The sequence below is a fragment of the Centrocercus urophasianus genome, unplaced genomic scaffold (genome assembly GCF_019232065.1).
Source record: "Centrocercus urophasianus isolate 14NV4802_14NV808 unplaced genomic scaffold, USGS_Curo_1.0 seq_15, whole genome shotgun sequence".
Classification (NCBI taxonomy): Eukaryota; Metazoa; Chordata; class Aves; order Galliformes; family Phasianidae; genus Centrocercus; species Centrocercus urophasianus.
This window is the reverse complement of record NW_024884697.1, coordinates 4762820-4790573: the sequence shown is the minus strand read 5'-3', so window position 1 is coordinate 4790573 and position 27754 is coordinate 4762820. Positions and strand designations below refer to the sequence as shown.

The 27754-nt window shown below is 39.5% G+C and overlaps 1 protein-coding gene across 8 annotated transcripts in view; it reads right to left on the bottom strand.

Annotated features, from left to right (window-relative positions):
* The window catches only part of CELF2 (CUGBP Elav-like family member 2), a 364188-nt gene that overhangs the window by 39516 nt on the left and 296918 nt on the right, over positions 1–27754 (bottom strand). For all 8 annotated transcript variants that reach the window (XM_042815508.1, XM_042815506.1, XM_042815509.1 and 5 more), the window contains 4 exons: positions 22456–22590; positions 11928–12007; positions 7047–7205; positions 5556–5619 (listed from right to left, as the gene is read on the bottom strand). In XM_042815508.1, coding sequence (XP_042671442.1) covers positions 5556–5619; positions 7047–7205; positions 11928–12007; positions 22456–22590 — 438 coding nt within the window. The remainder of the gene's footprint in view (positions 1–5555; positions 5620–7046; positions 7206–11927; positions 12008–22455; positions 22591–27754) is intronic.

Genomic DNA, 27754 nt, shown 5'->3' with positions numbered 1-27754 from the left:
TAATCACGTTATTTAAGAATACATGCTTAAATCCGACCGAAAGTTAGAACCATCAGTTGACTTGCACAGGATTTCAGCCCATTTCCAAGTTACACAATCTCTTAACGCATTCCTGGCATGAAATGTGCTTTTTTCAACTGAAAATTTCCCAGTCTTAGTTGGAGAGATCCATCTGATCTAACTTCACGAGAATTAAAATTACCCAGGCTTTTTTTACAGTCAAGGGAGAGAGTATGAATTCATTGAATTAAAGTAGGTAAGACTAACATGGTAAAATGACTTGCTGCCTAGGAATGAATCCTCTCCACTGACATTATAGGGAGTCTGGATGCCCAATTTCCAAGCTGCTGCAGGTCAGTGAGATGACTTCCAATCTCAGAGAGGCCAAGGGAATCAAAAGCCTCTCTCCCTCCTTCTGTTGTTTCTTGAAAGCCCAGCCAGATTTACAGATCTTGTATCCAGACTTGGCCAAACTCCACATCACACACTTTCACCATCTGAATAAGCACATCTCGTAAGCTGCGGAGCCTTGGTTTTCCTCTCCAGGTGCTTCTCCTTCTCCCATGAACAGGAGCTACGCGTGGATTGGCAAGAGCCACACTTCCTTCAAAATCTGGTTCTCCAAGAATGCTAAATCAAATTGTTTAATTTCTTATCTTCAAAAAAATGCAAATTGTAGGGGTTAAATTAAGGACTTTCAATGGAATTAGTGTTACAAAAGCTCAATGCTTTGAGTCCCTGAGGTCAACATTTTCAAAACTAGTAGTTATCTTTAAGAAACAGCTATCTCCCTTGAGCTGGAAAGAGTTTCTCACTGACCTTTACTTTTAATATGATATCCCTAAAGAGGTCATAGCAGGAGAAGTCCTCCTTCAGTATGGCTCTGCTGGAATGAAGCCACAAACGAGTCAGAGGATATAAAGGATCCTTGGGCCAATGCAAAAGTATAGAGCTTTTGTGCAGATGGCCCTTGGCTTCCAACTGGTCCCTCCAGATCCACTGAGCCAATACAACAATTAGAGGGAAATATTCAGAAAGCAGAATCTCACAGAGTTTCTCTCACCCATCTGCTCCTACAGACTCTGCAACAGGAGGAAATCTGGCTTGGGTTGCAAAAGAAGGGTGAAATGAATTGAAAAGGGCTCAGAATGGGCCAAAAGTTCATCCCAAAATGCAACAAAACTGTGAGAGTGTTTGGAATGCACTTGAAACAAAAGAACATACATTGAGAAAGTATAAAAAGCCCCAGCTGTAGAGGATTTAGGTGTCTGAAAAGCCAAAAGCATGGATTCTTCTCCTGCATGACTTCAGAAAGCAAAACACACTGGCTGTCTACTGAAATTAAGAGAATTCCTTTGTGTTTTTAATGAGCTCCACACATATTTATGTGCTCTGAATGGTCATATACAGGTGAAATATTTCTGCATGAGAAAATGTTTACTCCAGCCACAGCATTAATAGATGATAGAAAACCTTCATAGATAATATAATTTGGAGGCATTCAAATTTTCTGCAGTAATCCAGTAGAATATAAAAACCTCTGTGTTTACACTGTCTGTATAGTACTTCCCAGGTTCTTCTTACACAGGCAGGTTCACTTAAAAAACTGCTGGTTTTTTGATGCAATTCAGTGCCAGCCAAATTCAATACAAACATTCAAGCGACATCCATCACCTTTGAACTATACCTTCCATGCAATCTGTATATATTTGAAGAAGGAATCTTTTTTTTCCTTCTTGAAAGCTTGCTAGTGCTTATTGCAGCTTGCATTGTCTTTCTAAAATAAGACAATCAAATAATACAATGAAATTCATCCACATTATTAGCCTTCCCCAAAGACAAAGCAAAGGCTAGACATTGAAGCTTGCGAGGTATGTGAGGGAAAACAGTCTTTAAATTAGCATTACCAGATATTGTAGGAGGGAAGAAAAGCAAGGAAGTACTCACTATAAAATATACACTCAGTGATGGTACGTGCCTACATGTTTTACAAAGAGTGATAGAGCAGAGTTTGGCAAGGTAGGGCTAGCTCCTGTAATCAAGACTGGGGGATTATTATAATAGCCAAGGCAGCACTGCCAACTCTCCCAATTTTTATTTTTATTTTTATTTTTTTTAAACCAGTCTTGACATATTACACTATTTTCTTTGGTTTGGCTCCTGAAATAAAATGATTTCATGAAAATCTCATTTTTCAATAAAAATGAGAACATCTAAGCTGGGGAATTGAATGTGGAACCTTAAGGCTTGGAAAGCTAAATGGCAACCTACTGCTTGTTGCCTTTCAAATTCAAATATCACAAATTTTAGTGAGGCCAGTATCATGATTTACTTGGACATCACAAATAATTTATGAACACAGGGTAAAGGAAACATAGAACGCACAGTGGTGCCAGTGGGCTGCTACAGCAAGAACAGGATTCACTTTTGGAGCTGATTTGTTTGTTTAATGTTTGTATGCTAGTGAGTTCTTGAGACAAATCCTCATTTTTCTTTGGATCAGCTCCCTGTCTTTTAAACAAGCTCCAGTTGCCTTCAACTAAAAATGCCTATGCAAATATCCCCTCCAATAAAACCAAAGATATAAACCATAAAAGCATAAAAATTAATTTAACTACTTTGAGGCTCTGCTTGCAAAGAGAATTGCTTGTATTTAAGAAATACTATTCCTAAGGAAATATTTCTTTACATGTATATTTATATACATGTATAGCGTGTGTGCTATGTACCTTCTGGGTAGCTCAGAGACGACATGAGCTTTAGCAGTACAAGTTAATAGTTCCAGATCTGGAGGTCCTTAATTTTGGATGAGGGGGCGTCTACAATAAGCATCCCACCTTAGCAAACTGTGACTTTGTCAGGACTTCTGCGCTCAAGAGGCACTAAAGCCCTGACATATAAGTAAGAGTGAGAATTTCACAGCTTCCGTGGCTTTTGATCAAACTTTTAGTGCCTGGATTGAGTGGTAAACACACTCACTGACTTCAAAGACAAAACTCTGACCCCTCAAACGCACTGCACATGCTTGAATAAATTCTGGTGTGCAGAACTACTCAAGCATGCAGATTCTGTCTTTACTTATCCTGAGGAATGCCTAACCCTCACTATTAAATTCAGCACAAGAACCAGAACAAACATTTGACTGTAAGCACATTTTTTAGCTCAAAGAACATGCAAGCATCAATAACCTATCGTCTTAGCATCTTAGTCAGTCATGTGTAGACTTTAGTCTTCAACTTGAAATATTCTATTAATAAGCAAGCCATACACAATGTGAAAAATACATATTGGATTCATTTTTTTGCAAAATGAATGCAAATAGCTTAAGTTAAAAAACTCTGGGCCTTTATGCTGCTTTGTGGGCTGTGAGAACAAACATTAAAGAATAGCAGCAGGTGAGACCTTGCTGGAGACACTGGAGCATTTTCTATTCCTTCTATAAAACATACCATGTGAGTCTTTAGTATTGAGCGCACAGCATAACATAGCACCAAAGATAAATTCCTGGATAATTTTTGATTTCCAAGGAGAGGACATGAACTCTTGGTCCTAACAGTGAAATAACATTTAGTCTTTTGTGCTTATCAGTGGAGCTATAGCTTGGAGAGAAAATTTAATGTCACTAATTTGATCTTCAGCAATAAGGTTTAAGAGTTACGTGTTTTGGGGAAAAAAGAAGTAAATTTAGAGCAGTTTTTATAATGAATTTAAGTTAAAATTGTTTTCCAGGAGAGGCAGTCAGTCATTAAATCATCCCATATCTAAGCACATTAGCATCTAATTTTTAGTCGAGAAGGTACATCCCTCAAGTAAAAGTGATATGCTTCTACAACGTATTAGCCTCAAGACCATCTGACTTTCAGAGAATAAATCCTGGTTTGAGAGCCCATTCTAAAGTTACTTGACTAAAATTTCTAGCTTTGACACAGTTGTTTGAGACAAAGCTGAATCTACACTACCTGGGAGAAAAAGGCAACAGAAAACTTCCAAGATGCACATAATGTAATAGAGATTGCATTATTTTTCTTCAGCCTCAATTCTTTCATTTCGCAGTCTTAACCAAATATGAAAACATTAAACACAATCTCTGAGCTCAAAGCCACTTCCAAAACTGCCAAGCATAAAACTGTTACTGAATTGCTCTCTTCTGTTTATCATATTAAGATACATTTTTAGATGAAAAAAAAAAGCTAGATTGCAAGTGTAACATAATAGAACCAGCAAGCACTGCCAGCAGGTCTGAGGAAGAGAGAATAATTCAGAGATATTGTCATCTGTAGGCCAATTTATATTGTCAGACAGCAGGTTCACATTAGTCTCTGATGTCACTGCAATAATGGCATAATGTAACAATTGAGCAAAGAATACCTGTGGGGTACAGCAATGCTGTGTGGTAGATCTGTACTTGTTAAAGTATTTCAGGATTCATTCAAAGCCAAATCAGTAGAAGCAAAAGACGAGGATTAGAAGAAGAGTGAGAAAATGATTCTCAGAAAGACTTGTGAATATTTTACTCTTTGTTTCGTAATGATGAAGCAAGCACAATGTTGTATGCTATTGATTCAGTGGGTTCATGATTAAAACAAACTAATGCAGCAATTTGGGGTTTTGTGCTTCCCTTTTTTTTTTTTTTTTTTTTCCTTCTAACAAGAAAAAAAAAAGCTTTTTAACAGTCTCTCGCGGCGGGCATAATGTGCATCTGTGCTCTGATTTACTGCACATGCTGCCTTCTCCAGCATCATGTTAAGTTAGGGTATCAGCATGGTAGGTCACACAGTGGGAGCGACCTTTTGCTAATCACTACACATCAGTTACTACTGGCACGCAGCTCATTACTAAGAAGCCCTCCAACGAGCTGGCTTTCAAATATGCCCAGACTTTGATTTTTTTTCCTCTTTTATTTCTTTCTCTCTTTCTTTTTTTTTTTTTTTTTTTTTTTTTTTTTCCCCTCAGACAAAGATTATACTTTTACATAAAAGCTTCTGTTGTGTAATTTTGTCAACTAGGGTTCCAAAGTCAAAAAGGCACCCAGTTAATTTTCCATCATTATAAAAGGAGCCTGAAAATCCACACTGAAGGTAGGCCTGTAATCTTGGGTTTCATTAAAAAGGTCAGAACATTTTTACTCACCACCTATTATTAAAATGTTTGAGGACTGCCATTAATTTGATTTTTCAGGACACAGAAATCTCGCTGGAAATGAGAACGTAATCCTGCTGTTGCTTTACTGACACTTTTCATAGGGAAGGATACAGCTGCAGGGACCAAGAGCTCTCCTGCAATTTACAATTGGTTACTTTGGACAAATGGCAGGTGACTAATGCAAGACAAACTGTTTGCTCAACCTGGGAGCTCTGGGTTTAATTTCAGTTTTTGAAAGAGGGGAGAAACTGTTTCTATTGACGTTGAACCATGAGCTGTCCCCTGCCAGTACATCTGCCACATTTAATACAGAACAGCCCCCTGCCCGACAGTGTGATTATTAGAGATGCAGAATTTGATAGCTAAAGAATACAAAACATAGCTGGAATAGAATGAAATGGTTTTCAACTTACCGGCCATTTGCTGAATGCCGCTGAAGGCACCCAAGTTACTGGAGGAAGTTGCTTGCTGCAGAAGCTGCAAATTAACAACACAAAACAGCAATCTATCTGACATCAGTGTAACAAATGAAGATAAAACTAAAACGAGCGATCATTTCGCATTTGGAGTATTTATGCTTTTCTTTACATTTATGCAGTCTCTTGCTTCTGTCTATTGTTGGAATGAACATCCCTAGAGTCAATGCTGTAAATCCATATTAATGTCTAATCTCTATTAAGAAACACAGAGGCACAAGGGAAACTCAATAACATCGCTGCTTTAAAACAATTAATCAATTTATTCTTTTTAACAACCAGGTGTTAAATCTATTTAAACCAACATAGCGTGACTAATTACAACCCTCTGTAGTCTAGTAGTTACTATAACTCATCTCTGTCAATCACGGTCCATTCTCCACCACCCTCTTGAATTCAGTTTTTTCTTTATTACCTATATGAATCAAGCACACAGATACTCATTAGACTGGTATTTGTATACAGCAATTTAGCCCACCTCAGTATTAATTAGCCTACCTCAATACCGATATATATATTTAATTGCCAGGTAAATTGCTGTTTATCATTATATCACTATACCAACACATTGTATGCATACAAATTATGCACTTATGCGTATACAGTACAGATACGGACGCATCTATTTGTCTAGTTCAGAACCATCAGGAGCTCCCCAAATTATCGGAAGCTGCCCAACCTGTACACTCAGCTCCAGAGCCATAAGAAGCAGAAAACCCTTCCAGCCATGCTGCAAGGTAGACTTGGCAATCCAAGACCTAAGACACACAGCTGTGTATTTCAGCTTTCTCCATCAGGGGCAGCAGCTAGCACTTGTTTTTCCTCTTACATATAGATCAAAGAAAATATCATTTTAAATTTATGAGAGACAAATTGCTTTCCTCTGCCACCTTCCCTTCTGTAAAAGATAGTATGAATCACGTGTGTTTAGCATTGATGGGACCATGCATTAAAGTAAAAGTAATTTCCAGATGAAAATATGTAAAATTAGAGCACTGAACCACAACATCCTAGTTTAGAAGCTGCACCATACAGATACAGACTGTACAGTGTTGTGTTCAGATACCTATCTGTCTTCCCCTAAGGAATAACTTAAATTTTATTCCTGCAACGAATAACAGAACGTAATGTTCAAAAGAACAATGAAACTAATGGAGTAAAATTTTATTTTGCAGCACGAGTAAACTTTAAATGCTTCTTGCCTTGGACACCAGCAATGCATTGAAATGTTTATTCAAGTTTTATTCTTTGCTATTTATTTTTAAATCATGCAATAAACATGCAAAGTTTTTTTTAATGTAGAAGTAGACATACTATATGTCCTGCAGAATTTACTATTCCATTGAAGGAAGTTTACTGTTGCTAATTTTCATGGGTCTAAAATAAATACAGCATGCTATAGGTGCACCACCTCTGATGTGAACTTACAGCTAGATACTGTGGTGTGAGTCCTCCAAGACCCGTGAGGTTTCCCCAAGTGGCAGTATTGAGCTGTTGCATCTGCTGTGCCAACTGCTGCTGCAAACGCCGCTGCTCTTTGTCCTTTTGGGTATCAGCAAACTTCACCACGATTGGCGAAGAGCAGCCCTGTGGTTAGACAGATCGGGAAAAAGAAGTGTTAAATCACACTGAGCCAACCCTGAACCATGAGCTCAGCCACATCCCTTAGGGACATTGGCAATGGCACAACCTGATAGCTTTCCTTTCTTTGTGACTGATGTGTAGGACCACGAGGACTAAGATTTTCAGCTTCTCAGGAAAAGAGGCTGTAGAGAAATTATCAATTCCCTATTTCTTTTTATAAAGCACCTTTCCTCAGGCTCTCTTTTCCTTCCAGCTATCAAAACTGCTGCCAGAGACAGCAAGTGTACCAGTCCTCTTTAATTAAGCTTCACAGCTGATGAGATGGACATGTTGCTTTGTCTGCAGTCTGTTTTCAAGGCATCGCCAAAGGGAGAGGTGTCCAACCTCCCTGCTGCCAATGACCACACAGCCAACACAGCCCTGCCACACGGGCTCCCTGTGCTTGGTGCAGCTGTCTTGTCTATCCTAAATAAATAGGCCTGAGAGCACCAGATTTACTGCAACACTCATCAGCAATGGGTCACTGGTTCCTTCCATATCAAGAACTTTGGATGAACACCAAGGGCCATGCTATGAGAACAACTCACCCACTTGCAGCTTGCTCCTGGGCACACTTTGTGTTGAGCACCCTTGAGGTGTGAACAGAAGGCAGGATGTGGACCAAAACTGACTACTTCTGGTGGGAGCAGCCCATTCCTGATTCACACCACTCTTACAGGTTTTATTCTATTTTCCTATTGTTTCAATGAGCCTCTTGTTATATGGTATGGGAAAGCTGCAAGACCCCATAGGAAACAGACAGTAGGAAAGAATTCAAGATCCGGTCTGCAGCCTGCTCCTCACCCATCTCAGGGATCCTTGAGAAGCTGTGGACTGGGTGGGCTGTTGAGGGACCTAAGAATTTCCCTTGGACATCAGGTTGGATATTCCTGGGCGAAGTCATTGAGAGAACAAGAAGTGAATATGAAAAATGTCCCTGTTGCTCTCACCCTATTTTTTTTATCCCCACTATCAAATGTTTTCATATTTTAACCTTTTTAGGCTTCATTTTTCAAATCAAGAGAACAAACTATGTACTGCAGTGATTCAGTTCTTAATTCAGGCATTTTGTGAGTCATGGTAGCTGCCAATCCATTCCTTACTGTTTTCCAACTACAGGAACCAATGAATAACTTCCCTCTACCTGCCATGCATTATTATACTAATTTTGTGCCTAACTTCAATTTGAACATAATGGTAGGAGTGAAAGATGACTCAAGTCCAAAAAAGAGAGCCAACATGTGCAGTGTGGGATGGGGAGGCTGGTTATACTTAGCCTAACTGTTCTCATGACTGCTCTCACAACATTGTGAACATCTTTAGCGAAGTTTATTTCCTCTACAATCTACAGAGAACAGTTGAGTACCTTTTCTCTGAAGAACCTCACACCAGTACAAATGCTAAGAACATTCAAAATCAACAGACAAAATGATGAAATAAACCGCAATAATAATATCTCTTGTATGAAGATCTCCCATCAATACTTTTCCTTTAGAATTATCTTAGAAAATCATCACTTGTGATTTATTATTCCACCTCCAATTCCTTCCCTGTGTGTTTCATTGTAAAACTGTCTTTCAGTGTTTCAGCAAGAAAAAAGGAGATATGTACCACTCTAGCAATCAAATAAAGATTATGAAAGAGTCAGCTTGTTACAAAATTACATCTCTTCAGTGATTTTTATACTAGTATTAAAGACAAGGTCCTATAATAAAAAAAAAAGGAGCTGGGGGTGGGAGGGTGTGAAAGAAATTTTTCTGCTTCAACTAATAAAAAAGCAAGCTGTACCGTATTTAATATGAGCTTTGGTAGCACTGGGCTAATCAAAACCAGAACTTACTGACTGCTACCTAGATGTACAGGAGAATCAAATCTACTTCCAAAGAAACCAGAACTGAATTTTAAAGGAAGAAATATTCTATGGCTATTTCAGTTCTCAGTTCAGCAGCTCAGCACTCGACACTACAGCTGACATATTTATGAATGCTTAAATGTCAGTAAATTGTATAAAAACAATATCTCTGCAATTTATGAGTCTATAATTCATTTTTTCACTGTCTGCTCTATATTTCATCACTTCATCATTTTCAAGAGAGCAAACATTCTGAAGACTGAAATTATATGTAGCAAGTGGCTCTATATGAGAAAAGGGTTGTTATTGTTGCATCAAATTTACTCCATGATAACAAATTAGTGTCTTCTACTGGTACTGCATTTCAATGCCTTAAACAAACAAACAAAACCCCCGGAAATGAGATAGAAGAATAGAAACTCAGAGCAGCAGTTATGTACTGAAGATCAGTTGATTTAACCAGGTCAGAAAGTCAGATGCAAAAAGTAGTAAAAGAACTCATTATTTTAAGAGATATATTCCTCTGGATATTAACATCCCTACTGTTCTTTCTTTACCCACTTTGAAAATACATGTTGGTAAATAATGTGTGACAAGGAAGCAAAAATAATGAAATCAGAAAAAAAATCTGCAGTAATTGAGTTGATGTGACTGTGTAATACATATTCTCCCCAAAGCCCATCTATTTTTTTGCATTCAGTGTGAAACAAATGCATCCAAGGATCACTGTTTCAGGCTGAGAGGCCAAGATTTAACGCTAGGTAATGTCAGTTAGCTTTCTAGTAGAAGAGCATTGGCTTGCATCACACACACAAGGTGCATCTCCCTTTCTCATTCAGTGGCTCAGCATTTGCACCCCATTCTAGTGCAATTTTACTCCTGACAGCTGGTGCTGCCTTCATATTTTTCTTTTTGTTGGGAATACAGTATACAGACTCTGTTCAGCCCATCACCTCTGGAGTTGGAGGGTGTACTGCTTCTCTCCAGGAAGGGACTCCAGCCTAAGCTCAACTGGCACAAAGACCCAGATGTTCAAAGTGCAAAATACTTGGAACTGCCTTGCCTTGCCAGTTTGGGGTTCTCATTGATAACTCTAAAGATATTGAGATCAAAGTATAATCATTCTATAGAACTGAAGTAAGCAGGAGCATTATAAAAAATGCAGCCTCAGTTGGAGCACTGCAATTAACAGAAGAATGGATGAATTTGTCTGGGATGTATGTCTTTAATGTTACCATCTTCTGAGGTAGACCTGCGTAAAATTCATCTTGCTAGACAGAAAAATACATTAAAACATATGGAAAAATATAGGTAAAACACAATATTACCAATAAACATTTTCTTTTTACATGGAATCAAACCCAGCAAAATATATAGATCTGAATTAATGGAGCAGTGCATGGCAGACAAATTACTATGAGTATTATTTCAAAAACTCAAAGTGGCAGTTTTTCCACAATATACTGTCAGACTGCATATATCATAGGTTTTCTAGTAAAGATAATTTCAAATATTCTTGTCTCATTGGAAGATTCTCATCTAAAACTACATATTTAGGGTTTAAAAATGCATTGCACTGAAAAGAAAAACACATCAATTATAAAATAAGCTCAACCAAATTCAAACGTGATGCTTGGAGAGACAATAGCTTTGCAATGCCAGTATCGTTACTTGTAGTACACAGGAAACAGTTAGTGACATTTTCATGCACTGCCTTTTTTTTCCTTTGCCTTCTTGTCCTCTCTCCACTCTCCCACCCCTGCTCTTCCCCCCCTGGCTCGTTACACAAAGCAGCTAACGACATGACGCAATAATGATTGTTTAGCACCCCGCATGCTTTGGGAGACTAGAGCATTGCAAAGAAAAATCACTGAGAGAAATCGAAAGGTCCTGGTGTAAAAATAAATAAAAAGAAACAAGTGCACATAACATCAATGCCACCTATGAGAAAAAATCATCACTACACGAAGATACAGTATACGTAATACAGTATAACATGCACTCTCCAATGATAAGCTAGAAGATCCAGAGTAAGTAAAGACTTAATACTTGTGCGGTTTTTTGTGCAAAATTCTGAAAGACCATGACAAAAATCACAGACTGACAAAAGTTTGAGATTGCCAGACAAGCCGTGGCACTTGATCACCACTCCAATGACCGGATCGTTAGTCTGCTGCTGGATTCACGTTAAGTGAAAGGGTTTCAAGTTTCGTGTTGCTCATTGTTACAAAATATGAGGCCGTAGAGGCAATGTGGGAGGAGATAGAACTTGAGAGGGGCCAGGCACAGTGGTGCTCTGTAGGAAGCTTCGATATGCTCCTTCATCATTAGCGTTTTTATCGCTATCTTGAAGAAAGAGAAATTGTATTAGCTTAAAAAGAGATTCCATTTGCAGGAAAACACATGCACTAGTAACTCAGGGTGGCCACATTAAATCTCTTGAGGTTTTTCTCAGAGCAGCACAAACCAGAACACTTAAACATCTATTTCAAGGAAACTAAGATTTTTTTGGGGGGGAGGTGTTAATATTAAAAGCAATTTACTCATTAGGTATACTCTTGAGTATGAGTGAAGAGTGGTATTCACAGCAATTTTATTTTCTGTGAATGCCACTGAGAACAGGATACAGAGCTGTGTTTGGATACTGCAACCTGATTGTGTGCTTCCAGGCCGTTAAGAAAAACATGTTTGACAAGGAGAGGTAGCGTGAGTTGGCAAAAAGTTTAAATCTGTGATTGTCATGTGTCTGATCTGGTCCAGGAGAGCATGGCTTTACCATTCGCAATCATTTGCACAAAGAAAACAAAGAAAGGGCAAATGATACAGTACTGTACCTCCATGGTCTGAGACTGGTGCATGGCTTTGATTGCATTCTGTGCCATTGCCCTTGTAGAAAATGTGACAAACGCACAGCCTGTGGGAACAAGGGGACAGGGAGCAGGAAAGACAAAAAACAACAAGACAAAAGGGTTGGACGCTTGTTAAACCAACACAGTCTACGAGAACGGCCACAAGACGACACTGTTCTCAGTAGTACATAAAAATAAACAACTTCTCTAGTTTATTTATCGACAGTGCTGACTTGCTAATCTGACCATAGATGAAAGAAAAAAAAATTAGGTGTGATGGGTGAGGATAAAAGGGTTTCTTTCTTTAATTTAGTTTTTTTTGTTGTTGTTTTGTTTGGTTTGGTTTGGTTTGTTTGGTTTTGTTTTTTAGCCACAGGGTTTGACATACTTAAGGCTTTCTTATGCAGAGTTTGGATTGCATAGTTGAGTCCATTCGGGCCATAACTGCTTGCTATGGCTTTTGTGTCGGTAAATATTGGACAGTGAATAAACAACTGGCATCACTGGCAGCTGAGCTGAGAATTTAAAGGAGTCCATAATGTCACATATTTCCGTGATGCACCAAGAACAACCGTACAAGTAAAGATGAGAAAAACTTGACTGCAAACTTTGCAACTAATTGCAAAAAGACTCAGACAAAATTCAGTAAGGTAGGTGGAATCTCAACATTTAAGAAAATAACATATTAAGAATAAAAGTCTTTATGATTTTTGCTTCTCACAGTCCTAGGTACAAGTATAATTCTTTGATCTATGAAAGCTACCAAGAGCTTGAACAATTCAAAAGCTGTGTGCATGAATAACTAAAAAATCACTTTTCTCCCTCTATAGCCTTTTAAATCATAATGAAAGCCAGTAGGCGAATGCCTGGGCTATTTTTCCACTCTTTTACTATTGTCAGTCATACCTATACTGGGCATGGTACGGGTCAACTTTCTTAGTGCATGACTCACTGTCCTTTTGACTAATAAAAACACTGCCTTCTGAGATTTACATTTTATTCTTCATGCACCCTTGGGCATCTTAAAGAAAAAGACTGTGAAATTAATGCAGATTCGGGCTGATTTTGTAATAATACCATGGCACACTAAAAGCTTAGCTAAAGCAACACAGACTTATTTCACTTGTGATCTCTAATGACTTTAAAAGTGCATTGATTTTCAGCTCCCTTAGCCTTGCACAGTTTGAACTTAGGTTTCAGAGAATAATTTAGTGTTCCACTCAATTTCCTCAAAACATTATTATTATTACTACTTAAAAGATTTCCAAATGAAGCAAATCTAAGCACTGAGAGGCTAAAGCATATTGTCGTTTTAGAGCTAATACATGAAAGCTACATTCTGGCATCAAAAATAACAATGTTGTTGCCCCTGTGGCCAATGGGCAAAATTAACTACTTTGCAATCCAACAAGCAACAGATTGTTTGGTTTATGCAAATCAATTTGAGGCACAAAATACCTTTTCTTTTTCGCACCGTGCACCTGGTGAGATTATCAAGTCAAGACTGTATTCACATTTTAATCAAACAACAGTAAGAGAAAGCAATGCCTGATCATTACCCAAAAGCACTACATCTAGTCATGAAAATAAAGTCAATGCATTTTTGCATCATGCGGTACTTTTTTTTTTATTAATGTAAAAGCCCTTGGTACAGGACAACCTAAACTGGCTTATGTACCTCTGGCTGATAGGTCAGTGTTTTAAAATCAGAAGGATTCTTTTTAACGCAAACTTCATGGCAATGTCATGACTCTACTGATGATGTCTTACAGCTGTTTAGACACAACTACTATACTACCATTATTCAGCAACAAAGTCCTGTCAAAGAAAATGATGTAATGAATGGCTTTCTGTACAGCATTCTAGACCAAATGTGCGTAGAAGGGTAAATAAATTACAGTACCTCTGCTAGCTTCCATAATGCTGCTGTGCACTAAAATGAAAGAGGCCCAAATTTACCATTGAAGTAATCTCTCCAACAAAAACATTTCTGTTATTATCATTAAAAGAGGAAATATCACCAAGGGTTTGCATTTCTTGTCTTGCAAATTCAAAGGGGGGTGAGTACAAATAGAGATATACCGGAGGACAGGCAAGAAACCCCATACAGCCTTGAGTAATATTGTTTATAACGGTCAAGAAACTACTTCATTCACTTCTCTTGCTCTCATTATCCAGGAGTGTGTAGCACAGTGACAATTACTGAACTGGAGGCTAAGAATGCATAAGAAGCATGTAAAATGTCAACAAAAATCAATAAGACACAGTTTATGCATTTATCACAATTTCTACCCAGCGGAACTGCTGTAAGTAACTTACTGAGAGATGTTGCAATTAGCAGGTCTCAAAAGAAATGTGAATCAGCAGAGAAATAAAGCTGTACTCTTCTCAAGATAAAGGAGACTTGCTCCTCCTTCCCTTAAGCTTTTTCTCTTTTTAAGCACAAAGCTCAGCTGCTGGGGACTTTCAGTGCCCAATGCTATGGCAAAACCTCCTTCCTCATCGCCCAGCCCAAATTCATTTGCTTAGATCCTGTTTTCCTTTGTTGTGGAGTGAAAAGACTTGTCGCTGATCTCTGCAAAGTGCTGCATAGCAAGCTACCTAGTTAAAAGAAACTTGTTCTCTTGGCAAGGGGAATGCTTGATAAACGAGGTTATGCAGCTTGAATACAAGCATTTGGAAACAGCATTTTATGGAGAAGATGGGACTGCATTTTAATTACAGTTTGCCAGCCAAAGGCTACAAGGTTAGGTTCCCTTGTTATCTCTGGTCAGCAGGGTGTTTTCCACCAATGGATAGTGGCCATTTGCACAGTAAATACCCAATTTGCTTCAATAATCATGGTAAAAATTAAGTAGACAACTTCATTTCTAAATCATCTGATAACCTAGACTTTCAGTTATTACCATCAAGCATCCCAATTAGATGCTAGCTAATTAAGTCATATTTCCAGACATTGTTCCAGACTAAAACGCTATGCGTATCCACATTTAAAGGTTGTGGCTTTTTTTCCAGGTACCAAACCTGGACAATCACATGCAATATTTGTACATATTTTGTGTGCACATATATATTATTGTGTGGGAAACATGGGATCCTATATATTTTATTGTCCATGAAAAATGGAACCCCTTCCTTCTACATGATCAGAGTGCCAGAATGGAGAGAAGCTAAGCCTGCATAACGGAATTCAATCCACTTCATTGCTAGATTTGCACATACTGAGCTACTGAGAAAAGCTGTTCTTGGATGCTTGTATTCTGTGCCTCCATTAATTTTTCTATATGGGGAACACAGGCATTTTACAAGGATATTTTTATTGAATTTCATCTGAAGTTGGTATTTAAGCACCCTTTATTTCACTTGTTTCAGCTACATGAGCTCTGGCAGCCCTGAACTATCCCATACTCATCCTTGTATCTAAGGGGCTGGTAAAACATTCCCTTTTCAGCATACTTCACTCTGTATCTCATGGATACAGGTGGTCTCTTGGGAAAACGTCAGCAGCTTTAGGACTGTAGATCACAATTGTAACAGGACAAGTCTAATCAGATTTCATGCCTCATGGTGCAAGGAAACAAGAAAGATTTCCATGGCCTCTTACCTCATCACCTGAAGCACTGCATTAACTGTAATGCCATAGGCCAAGCTCTCCTGCATCAATGGCTACAAGCAAACTATTTCTGTTCTACCATACCAAGTCATGATACTTCAATTTCTTCCTTCTGGAGCTACAAAGCTCAGACTGAGAGCAAAAGCACAGAGAGGGGATATTTCTACAGCTAACGCTTTGAAATTACTTTTGTTTTGTGAAAAAGATCCCTCTGTAAATACAGCCAACCTAAAAGTCACGTTCCAATTATTTATGACCTCTGGTTTCAAAATGTCAGGGATCACTAACTGAAGCAAAAGGGATGGAGAAAGGAGGGCTAGGAGCTTTAGTTGTATCTCCAAGGCTGTGTTCTCACCCCGTACAACAGATAAGTGGTTGACTAGGGACAGGTTTCTTCAAGTAATTTTCTCCTTTCAGGCAGAATTGGAAGGAGGCACCCAGCCCCATCACAGAGCAAACTTTGGAGTGCATTACTGCATCTGCCATCACAGCTAAAGCAACATCCAGACACACTGGGCTGGTCTTCTTTTACCCCTAGAGCTAAAGAGAATTTTGAAAAGGCTGCAAAATTAGAGAAGCTTCCTTCTTGAACCATGCTACTGCATTAACTAGGGCTTGATGCTTGAGTGACTGAATTATCAGAAATATTTTACAATGCCCAGTACTGCCCCATTTTAGCTCCTGCTTCACTTGGTTCTTCATCTTCATCTCGGGCTTTCATAGACTGTTTTGAAATGTTTGCCTGCTCATGTACATAGTAACATAACATCAATAGTAGAGAGCTGCCAGTGAAGTAGAACATTTTAAAGAATGTAGGCCTCAAGGTAAGGGGTCTGATTTCATACCTGCACAAGAAATCTGCCAGATAAAGCTGCCAGTGTCTACCAGAGTTTTTAAAACAATTTGGAATCAGGCCAAGAGTTAAAAATGGAGGTTTAAAAAACATGGCATTAGAATTCTGGAGATGAAAGAAAGGCAGAAACAATCAATTAAAAAAACCATATTTTATATATATACATATATGGTGACCCCTCTGATACAGAAGAAGGCTCAGGAGATTTTCAAAGCCATCCAAGCAACTGCAGCCTGATGCATGGAGGCTGCACAGCTGGTGGTGTAATGGTTTTGCTACAACTTCTGAGTTACCATAAATGAGATTTTTCTTCACTTTCTGCAAAGAAACAATAGTGAAAAGCTGCCAAAATACTCTTGCAAGAAGCATTTTGGATCCTCTGTGTTGGAAGTTGCTGTTTAAAGAAAAGATAAGGTTCAAGTAAAAGGCTATGGAAATCAAGCGTGATAAAAATAAGTTCTAGTTGGGCTAAAATATTTGTAGCTGAGACTGCAAAGTAGACGTTCCCTTTTCTACACTGATATTACAGCACAGCCTGTTGGAAGGACCAGTGTGGCAGACAGCCTTCTACTGATACAAACCACACAAAAATCTCTGTGGCTTACAGACATTTCAGCTATAAATGAAATCCTCAGACAGTTTACTATAGAGACACTGCGTTGTTAAAAACTGCTGAATATACACAGTGGCAGGTCTGACAACTCAGCCCACTGTAAAGTATTTTGAAGAAGTCACAGTAAAGCTCTTTAGTTTAGCATATCAGGCACATAACACCAACAGGAACATCCTGTAAATATGCCTGATCCCTTCAGCTTTACTGACTTTTCTTGACCGTCAACCAGATGACAGATTCTAGATAAGTTCATGGTTTCCTCCTAGTTTTTCTAATTGGACAGTCAATTAACCACTCTGAAAAGAGCAGACTTCAGTGAATGGAATTGAAAGAGACCCAGAGTCAATCAGGTACCGAAGACCATGTTCTCAATGTCCCTCCTGCCAGAATAAAAAAATAAAATCATTGGAATTATTTCATTTCAGACCTCAATCTGGGGAAGGATTGCTGAGAAGATTCAAGAATGGAAATCTGAGACTGAGGACTACTGGCCACAGGCCAACAGACACTGGTCAACAGGATGCGTTTGCTCCTTCCCAGCTTTGGAAAAGTTTCACTGGAGGAAGAAAATTAAATGTGACATAATGAGTGGAAAAAGAAACATGTTACCACATTACAGCAAAATAAATAAGGCATGGAGGTGCCTTACTTACTGAGGAAGTAAAATACAGAGAAGTAAAAAATGCAGCACTTCCACAGTGTTCTTTTCCCATTACTTACTGATACAGAAGTCAAAAGGTGCTCCCTAACCCAGGCTGCACCCATAGTGGCACTTCACATTACTTCAGCTCACAAAGCAGTAGTAAATACCCATAAGGAAAAACAAACAGGCGTGAAACTTCCTCATCTGTCCTTCAGTGCAGCTAGTTATGATGCAAACACTAATTTTCTTTTATTCATTCATTAAGTAAATCCCTAAATCTGAAAGTTATAAATGGATTTTTGTGACAATAAATTGCCTGACCATGGTATAATTCTCCATGTCATCCTGCTCTCAAAGCAAACAAAGAAAAACAATTCCCTGCAATCAGTGTGTCCAGAAACATTTACTTGTTCCGTGTACCTGGTGAGATTTTGTTAAAAAATCATACAATTGGGAAACTGGGAGGTATAGGAATGTATATTTGGGGGCATTTCCACAGTGTTCATGGTATATCCAATTGTCTGCACACGTTATTAGCAGGTTTTCCCCAGAGCACACTATTAACCCAGTTGACTTGTTTCTGCTATCTGTTATACAAATCTGCACTTAGCAATACAACCGAATAATTTGCTGTGCAGTGCTCCTGTGATGAGGATCAGAGGAATATACATGTATTTTTTATCATCATTATGGATGGTAATAATAATTCCTAGAGTGATATAGAGATATCGATCCACTCATCTAATATATATATATATATACATGAAATTATAAAGCTTGAGGAGCACTGCTATACTTATTTTAAGGAACAGAAAAATAGATGATGAGAAATCAACCTATGGTCATATTACACATCAGTAGCACAGCTACAAATCAACCTGAGGAATTTCTGGCTACTTTTGCACAGTCCAGCTATCACTGAATGCTGTCTGTGTTGGCATCTGTGGTCATGTAGCCATGTGCTCAAAGTCAGGAGGTCTGAAAGTTTCCTTAAGCCTTTTACAATAAGTGATTTAAAATCTTAATCATCTGAGGCAGTTCACTCCTGCTTTTTCATGATAATGAAGCTTAGCACATGATATCACAATCATGAATTTTTGTAAAGCATACTTAGCTCTTCAGAAAAAGTGCTGGATTAAACAACCCTGCAGGCTGAATCCTTCTCTTTGAATAATGAATATAGCACAGGCAGCTGCAAGCTTCTTTACATAGACCCGTGAACCCTGCTAAAGCAAAGGCCAGCCTGCATGGCTGTTCAGTCCCCAGCTTCTTTATCGCTACAGCCAACGGGGCTTTAATTTTATTTTTATTTTTATTTTTAATACTTTTCTCAGCTATTACTCCTTGCTAGCCAACTAATTCCACAGGGACTATCTTACAGTTTTTGGAAGGAAATGCCTCTTGGTTGCTGCCTATTTCTTGTAGCTGGTCAGAATATAAGAAGTTACAAATGATTATTTCTTAGATGGAGGGGCAAAAAAACCCCCAAACATTGGGAAAAAAAAAAAAAAAAAAAAGACATAGGGAAAAAATCTGTTTCTTTAAAAAACACTGCTCCACCACTGGAGCTCTGTACCATTATTTTACTCTCATTTCACAGATGAGTTTCAAATACTTGACAATAGGAATTTGGGGATGAAATGCTGATGGTCCATTATCAGTAGGGACAGCAATGGGTGTGACTTTATTATCAGCTCATGGCTATAAACTACAACAGGAATAACCAGTTTGATCCCTCACTTTATCTTATTACTTATTTAACACTCATCATGAGTGTTACATTTCCCCTTGCTGCTGCAGGAAGGGATTTCTTCTTGCTACTGGAACCATGTGGTTCTCTAAGATCCTACATCCCACCTATGAGTTTACTGCACACTTCTATCATGCTAGTGGTATGATTGCTGTTGTAGCACAGGCATGACCAAAAAGTCATCTGAATGTTCTTTACTCTTTATGGTGAAAAAAAAGACAACAACAACAAAAATTTGCAGCACAAACCAAAATTGTTCTATTGAACATTGTAACCTCATGCCATTCCTTGCAACTATCTGCTGGTAATCAAGATTATTTGCCTGAATCCTTCAACAAAGCTCGCAAGTTGGCATAGATACCAATGAGTATACTCCTCAAGCTGTTTTCTTCCAAGATACCATGATGTACATTCGTTATGCAACTGAAAAGAGATGCCAAACAGAGTTTATTGGACCATATTTCCATCTCGCTGCTGTGAGCACTGTGCGTTCCCGAAGGCTCTGGCATCATAAGGACAGTGTTTTCCTAAGACAGTGACTATTTCTCATTCACCCCCCTGTGTCTGGGAGGGAAACACATCCGGACTGGAGCTGGGAGAACAAACATTGTTTGTGGCAGAGGGAACTAACATCTTTAAAATGGTAACATGAATTAAAACTCATTAAGTATCAGAACTCATTACAAAGATTTAACTGTATAATTCTCCTTCTTGCTTTAGTGAAGCAGCTTTTCACCCTGTGCTTTTTCAGCCAACCTCCCTTCACTGCAGATCTCCCTTAGCACTTTTCATTTCAGCTTTGCAATACCAACACTTTGCCTTCTCTCATGGCATGGTGGTTTTGTGAAGCTGATAAACATCTGCCTGAAAACCTGGTTGGCACAGCTGAACTCATTTTCAAGTGTGAACATGGGTGTGTAGAAAGCAATTCGAGTTTAACAAGCCATGATGCATGAGGGCATGACAGAATATCAATCGTGATGGTGACCGAAATAAATCCGAGTGGCAGGGAGGATACAGCTCTGCTGAGACTACTGGTGTGTGACCTACCTGCACTAAGATCTTCACCCTCCAGCAGGAGGGAGCAGCATATTAACTCTACGGCTATGCTGGCTGGCAGACAACACTGCTCTGCCTGGTACACTGGTGACATGGCTTAAAATCTCAGCTTCTGATTCTTGTGATAGTGCTGTTCATGGTAGAATAAAACTACACCATCACCCTTACACTGTTCAATTTCATAATTATCTTTTCTATGCTCGTAGTATATCCAATGCCTATTGAATAAAAATAAAAAATGCAGTGGACTTTCAGCAGATCCCATTTCTTTAGTGGGTGATTCCAAAGAGTCAATTAATTCTTTTGTGACTCAAGACATCTCATGCCCAGATCTTGATATTTTAGCACTTAGCACCTTTCCCAGTAGTGCCTTCCATCATCCTTTCTCTGTGCTAGTTACAAAGTGAAATAACTAAAAATCAGAACTATTTGTTTTCCCTCAGTGTGGGGTCTAGTGGTCTAGTAGATAATTGCAGTGCTTGACTATCAGTTAACATTTACTACTGAGCCACAGGAACCAACCTCAGACCTTTATTCTGGTCTTCCCCAAGGCAAAAGCCATGATCCTGATGCTACTCTTGCCTGAAAGGACTGCTGTATGGCAGCCCCAAAAATTTTGGGGTTGCAGTCTAATCGAGTACAAATGCAAATATGGAATTTTCTTGAGGCTACCTATTTATTGTCAGAATATCTTTTCAACAGGCCCTTCAGAAATGTTTTCACGCAGTGCTGTGAAATATACAGTAATCCACGCAGCTTCCCCTGCTGAAATGTATAGACTTTTTAAACGAGCTGGGCTGCACACAAAACCCTCTGCTTTTCAAATCTAGGCACAAATTGTTGCATGAGGTACTGAGGATTCTAGAGCCTGCAGGAAACAAGCAAATCCAGAAGGAAAAAAAACCCGCACATATATATCTACATTTCCATGCAAGATTGATCCAATTATTTTTTTCTGTGACTTTTGAAAATGTAATAAAATGCATAAACTGTGCTTTCTATGTTTCTTTTATTTACTTCTATAGAAACAGAAGTGGTGATGTTCCTCACAGCTCCGCACTTGAAATTACTTGACTCCCTGTGCCATCACATGACAGCAGCTCATGCCTCAGCTGCTTTTCCCACTGAAGATGAGTCTATGCCCTGTTCCACTCTGTACCACACAGTGCTGAGTTTGAGGAAAGGTTTACAGCCTGAGAATAATTTCAGGTCCACATACCATAGATTTAATACGCATTCTGCAACATCAATATACATTTATTTTTCTTTTTGATATGTTTTCAGAGAGCCTTTCCAAAAGGCATTTCTGCACTCAGAAGTGGGCACCACCTATCAAAGCCTGTGCACTCCATTTCCAAGGTTCAGGTCAGCTGCCTGACCACTCTCGGTGGTGCTGTGTAACACCATTCCCCTGTTTTTTGCTTTGTGACAGGGGCACAAGCATTACAAGTTATTTTAACAAACTTCTGTCTAGATAAAGCTCTCAGGTTCAAGCTCACCTCTTTGTTTCTGAGTTTCAACAGACCTATGTTTTGCATCGTGTTATAAAAAACACAGGAATTGAGGAGATAGTGCTACAGTGTAGGCCAGTTCCCATGACCCTATAAGTCTTCAACCAGTCATTTACAGTCCTTTTTTTTTTTGTGGCCTTATGGTACAAAGAAGAAATGGGGTCAGGGAAGGATCTTTGATTCTGTGAGAGCAGAAAACGGAGGGTGCTTTCTCAGGGTGCAAAGGAACCTTTCCAGCTGACAAACAGTGCGATAACACAAGTTAATATGTTGGCACCAAGACCTTTCTGACACTGGAAATAAAAGGTGATAATTTCAGTTGCTGTGAAAAGTTCATGCGGATACCTTCATCACGTGGGACGTATTATGGCGTAACCTCTAGCTGCAGACAGCAGCTGTGCCTACCCTGACTGTGACACAGAGCTTCCAATTAGCACTTAAGGAAAGAGACTTTACAGACTGCACACTCACCTCTGCTCAGCCCATCAGGTCCCCGAAGGATTCTGCATTCTTCTATCTGGCCGAACGGAGAAAACATCACCCTGATATCATTCTCATTACACTTCTTCGAAACCATTCCTATGAACAATTTTCTGTCTTCCACAGCTAGAAGATAAAAATAATGAATGAGCAAAGGCCATTTCATCTTTTTCCTGTGATCAATGCTTCATTACCACATCAAACCGAGCTCCAGTCATGTGAGTCTGGCTCTGTAACTGAAGACAAGTCCTAAGGCAAACACTTTATACTTACAACCTCCCTTCCCCCCCTGCCATCCTCACCCAAAATATCTCATTTTTCTTTATCTCTCTGCCTTTTTTTAGTGGTGGTTGCTGTTTATATTACAGATTAATTGGCTGCCTTAGTCTTTCTGCATATGTCTCCTCACCACTGCTTCTAAGAGAAAAGCATCCTCTGTTAGAAAGAGTAAAAATATCTTTGCATAGATTTTAATTCAGATAAATTCCCTCACCTCCCTCATGTATGAAAGAAATCACGACAGGGGTGAGGGTAAAGAGGGGATTGTGCACGTAATGATACAAGCTAATGAAAAATATTCCTGAGAAATGTTTTGAGAGAGAGGCTCCTATCTTTGCTTTCAATTTCATCCAACTTAATGCGTGGCACTCGAAAGGCAGGTGTGTAACCACTGCTCTGGAAAAGGAATGCATTAAATTTTCCTTCTTTCTTCAGAGTGAAACAGTTCTCTCCCCTCCAAGGGGACAAGGCATATTCTAGGACAGCACCTCATCAAGGGGACTGCACAGTGCTTTCCAAGAAGCAAACTCCTTGATCTGTAATGATGCTGAGTTTGCAAGAAAAAAAAAAAACACATGAAAAAGGTGCTTTACCTGAATTATGGGTAGAATATTTTCTGTCTGTACTGTCACCCAAACCAGCATAAGCTAAACTGCAGTGGCAGGACTCGCTGGTCCTGTTAATCAAACGTAAATTTACAGGTCTAAAGCTGCAGACTGTCGTCAAAAATGAAATAGGTCATCAAAATTTAATGCACCCTGGAAAGACTTAAAATGTTAACACACCATCCCATCTGTATTAAACCCCAAATCTAAGTGCTTATTATACAGCATATACACCATTGCTTTCTTCTTCTCTTGAAATGGCATGTAAATCCAATTCACCGTTAATGAACAGACTGTCAGAGTTTGCAGGGATGCAAAGAAAGAAGGAAAGCTTTACTCCAGAGAGTCTGCAGTGCACTTACTTATTTCCATTATTGTGCAAATTATTTTTGTAACGAAGTATTTTCATTTCTGGGCCTACCAAAAAAAAAAATCTTCCCTTGTTCCCCAACCCATTCTCCTTGTATTAATATGAGTTTGTCAAATGGAAGAAATTGCAGCTGAGGAAGAAGAAACTGCATCTATTTTCATAGGATTTTATTCGTGTTATACTTCAACACTTTAAGTGCATTTAATAACAATAAAAAGAAGAGTTTCATGTTTATTGATCACAGGAGAGGTATTTGAAGTAATTTTTCCTTAGAATTGCTGAATTTAAAAAAGCACTTGTAGCTTTTATACAAGCAAGCATTGAGATCATGCATTTTTCAGAATCCAGAAGACCAGTCCCTCTCACTCAAGAAACTTGCAAGAAAGTTGGTGTGAATTTAGTACCCAGGAGAAGTTTTTTCTCAGCAGATTCCTCAAGTCTCAACATTTTCATTCAGACTTTACTTTGGGGTTCCACTGTCAGGTTAACCTTTCAGGAAGGGCTAACAAATGATGAATGCACAGATGAACCAAGTACACACAGACCAGCAGCTGAATCATGGGTCTGCAAAGAAGTAATGCAGGCTGGGATCCGGATATATGTATGTCTTTCAGTGAAACTTTACACTTGATTCATAATACATAATTACTATTGATAGTGCAGATAATTATGTTGAGGATGGTGGAACTGAATTGGTTTGCTTGCAGCCATAGGGAGAGTCTTGGTACTTTGCTAGTGAGAAGATGCTTATAAATTGCCTGCTTAAAATTCCTATATGCACTTGACTAATCTCTTTAAGGAAGGTCCCCGGACAGCCTGGACAGCCTTGTCTGAATTGAATTGTAATGATGTCTCATACCACCAACTGAGGTCAGGTCTGGGGAAGTCTAAGCATAAGCACTGCCTTCTGTTCTGCCTTTTGGGTCTCTTAATTTCTGCCTGTGTGTCTTTTAGTACCCACAAAGTTAAAATATGATTTGATTTTAGACTTGAAGTCCAATGCAGGTCTACTCAAAGACTGACTGGATCCCAGCGTTCTCTTAAAAGTATATTCTAGCAGAGCTGGACAAATGTCAGCAATGTGGTCACAAAGTAAGGAGCTGACGGTCCTGCTTGGGTGCAAGGATGAAGAACCAAATCAAAGAAATTCACGGAGACATAAAATTAAGAAGAGATTTTTCTCCCTGCCTTACAAGTAGAAGCTGTCAGGATGCGAAGGAGCTTCTCTTCTCTCTACCCCTCCAAAGCAAATGGGAAGGCTTTGTTTTAATTTTTCAAAGAGTAACAGACAACTAACTCCCCTCCAGCCTCCTTCAGTATCGCTAGTAAACGCATAAGTACGCTGTTGAACTAAGACAATTTGCAGGTTTTCAGCTTCAGGGTGATTTTACAGTAAATTAAACATCCAGCTCCCGTGTACTGTACATCTCGAAAATGCAGATTTCAGAAAGAATGCTCGGAGTACAGAAAACATATTGATATGATAACGTGCCCTGCATTTGGTGCTATTAGTCAGTGTTGATTAGCACTGAAGCTTAAGAAAATTGCTATTCAGTTTTGGCCAGGGGCCCAGCATAAAAAACATTTAAAAGGGACAATTGTCAGTATCAAAATGACATGCTTTCACTCCACCTCATAGAACATCTGATATTATTAGGCTGACATAGTTTTAAACTATATACTCTCACATGGAGAAAGGAATGCTTTTTTACCTGCACATGATTGGCTGTCAGGATTTGTTTCTGCATCCTTGGTCAGCCACTTCTCTCCTTTCTTCCTAAAAGGAATACTTCCCTATATTGCAGGTGTGGTGTGAGAATGAAACAGAAAAAGGATCGTAAGAAGAATGGGTCAAATGTATTCAGAGTATATTACCTTGCCTGGGCACATTGTATTGCCCCCATAGACTGTACAATGAGCTCAACATCAGGTCCATGCAAAACACCAAAGCATGGAGATCAGAAATGTGCTACCCACTGCTGGCTAGAGAAGAGACAGCAGTTTCTGAAGCTATTTCCCCTATCTTTACTCACCTAAAATTTCCAGTTCTGCCTCAGCTAAAATGTGATCTACTGATACCAGTGTCAAGAGATCAGCTCCTCCAAAATCTCCTCTCACAGTGAGGCACGATGACTTGTTTCATTGGAGCCTACCCTTTACCACAGACAACAGATGGTCTATAACCTTTCAGCTGACTCCTGACCCTAACATACACATCCTCAGCTCAGGCCTCAGAGAAGGAAGAAATACTCCTACACAATGAATGGTTTCAATAATTCAAAATCTTGAAAATAAATGCAAATTTTTCTGGTAAGCATTTTTTTTGACATTGCCATTTTTTTTACTCTTCTCAGAGTTCTGTTTGTGCCTTCTGGCTGTTTCACAACACTGTTGTAATGTAAAGTAGATCCCACTGGCCAAAAGCAGAGAGTAGGATGAGATGGCTGAGTGCTCCCCGCTGATGGAGAAAAAACAGTAAGAAGGTGACAGTGAACAAGGCCTGAAGTTCCAGTTACGCGAAGGTGTGAAACTGCAGAGCATTCTGAGCAAATAATTATGGGATTCACCTCTGAACCATCCAGACACACAATGAATGCAGGTCAGCTATTCTACCTGAGCAGTTAGTGAGACATAAGCAGTGCTGTATCTGGGGTGGGATTCTTCTGCAGGCTTGTGGTGAATTCTGAATGAAGGAATCCTGTGTGACAAATGGCAGATATCTTTTTTAAAACTAGAGGAGTTGCTTTCTTAACTCCATTAAGACTAGCTCTGTGGTGACTAGCAAAGGTTTCTTGCTAATACGCTTGAAGAGAGCTATGGTAGCCATCAGAAGCTGGAAGAAATAAAGTCTGCTTCTGCTCATGGGGCTACTGTCAAACCAGAACCTCCTGCCTCCCAAAAGTACTACATTCAACTTGCAGAATAATGGCTGCTTTACTCAGTTTGTTCCATTAATGAGAATTTTGCATGAGAACACTCTCCCCATTTCAATGTTCAGTGTCTGGATGGAGATCAGTGATGAGTGGTGTCCCACAGAGGTCAGTGCTGGGACTGATATTCTTCAATATCTTCATCAGTGACATTGACAGTGGGGTCAAGTGTACCCTCAGCAAGTTTGCTGATGACACGAAGCTGTGGGGAGCAGTCAACATGCCAGAGGAATGAGATGCCATTCAGAGAAACCTGGACAAGCTTGAGCACTGGGCCCAGATGAACCTCATGTAGTTCAACAAATCCAAACTTGAGATCTTGCACCTGGGTCAAGGCAACCCTCACTATCAGTACAAGCTGGGGAATGAAAGGATTAAGCACAGCTCTGCTGAACCTGGAGATAATGGTGGATGGGAAGCTGGATACGAGCCAGCAATGTTTCCTCACAGCCCAGAAAGCCGACTGTATCCTGGGATGCATCAAAAGAAGCGTGGCCAGCAAGGTGAGGGAGGTGATCCTGCCCCTCTGCTCTGTGCTGGTGAGGCCTCAGCTGGAGTACAGCATCCAGATGGGGAATCCTCCGTGCAGGAGAGACATGGACCTGTTGGAGTGCATCCAGAAGAGGGCCACAAAAACGATCCAAAGGACGGAATACCTCTCATATGGGGGTAGAAGAACTGGGGCTGTTTAGCCTGGAGAAGAGAAGGCTGCGAGGTGACCTGAGAGTAGCCTTTCAGGATCTAAAGAGGAGCTACAGGAAAGAAAGAGACAGACTCTTTAGCAGAGTCTGTGGTAACAGAACAAGAGGCTTCAGGCTAAAAGAGGGTAGATTTAGGTTGAATATAAGGAAAAAGTCTTCTGCATTGAGGGTGGTGAGACACTGGAACAGGTTGCTCAGAGATGTGGTAGATACCCTGTTCTGGAGACTTTCAAGGCGAGGCTGGATCAGGCTCTGGGCAACCTGATCTAGCTGTGGTGTCCCTGTTCACTGCCGAGAAGTAGGATCAGATGACCTTTAAAAATCCCTTCCAACTAAGGATTCTATGATTCTATGATTTCACAGTTTGCAGCTTATATTAGATCAGTTGTGCTAGCTCAGGAGAAT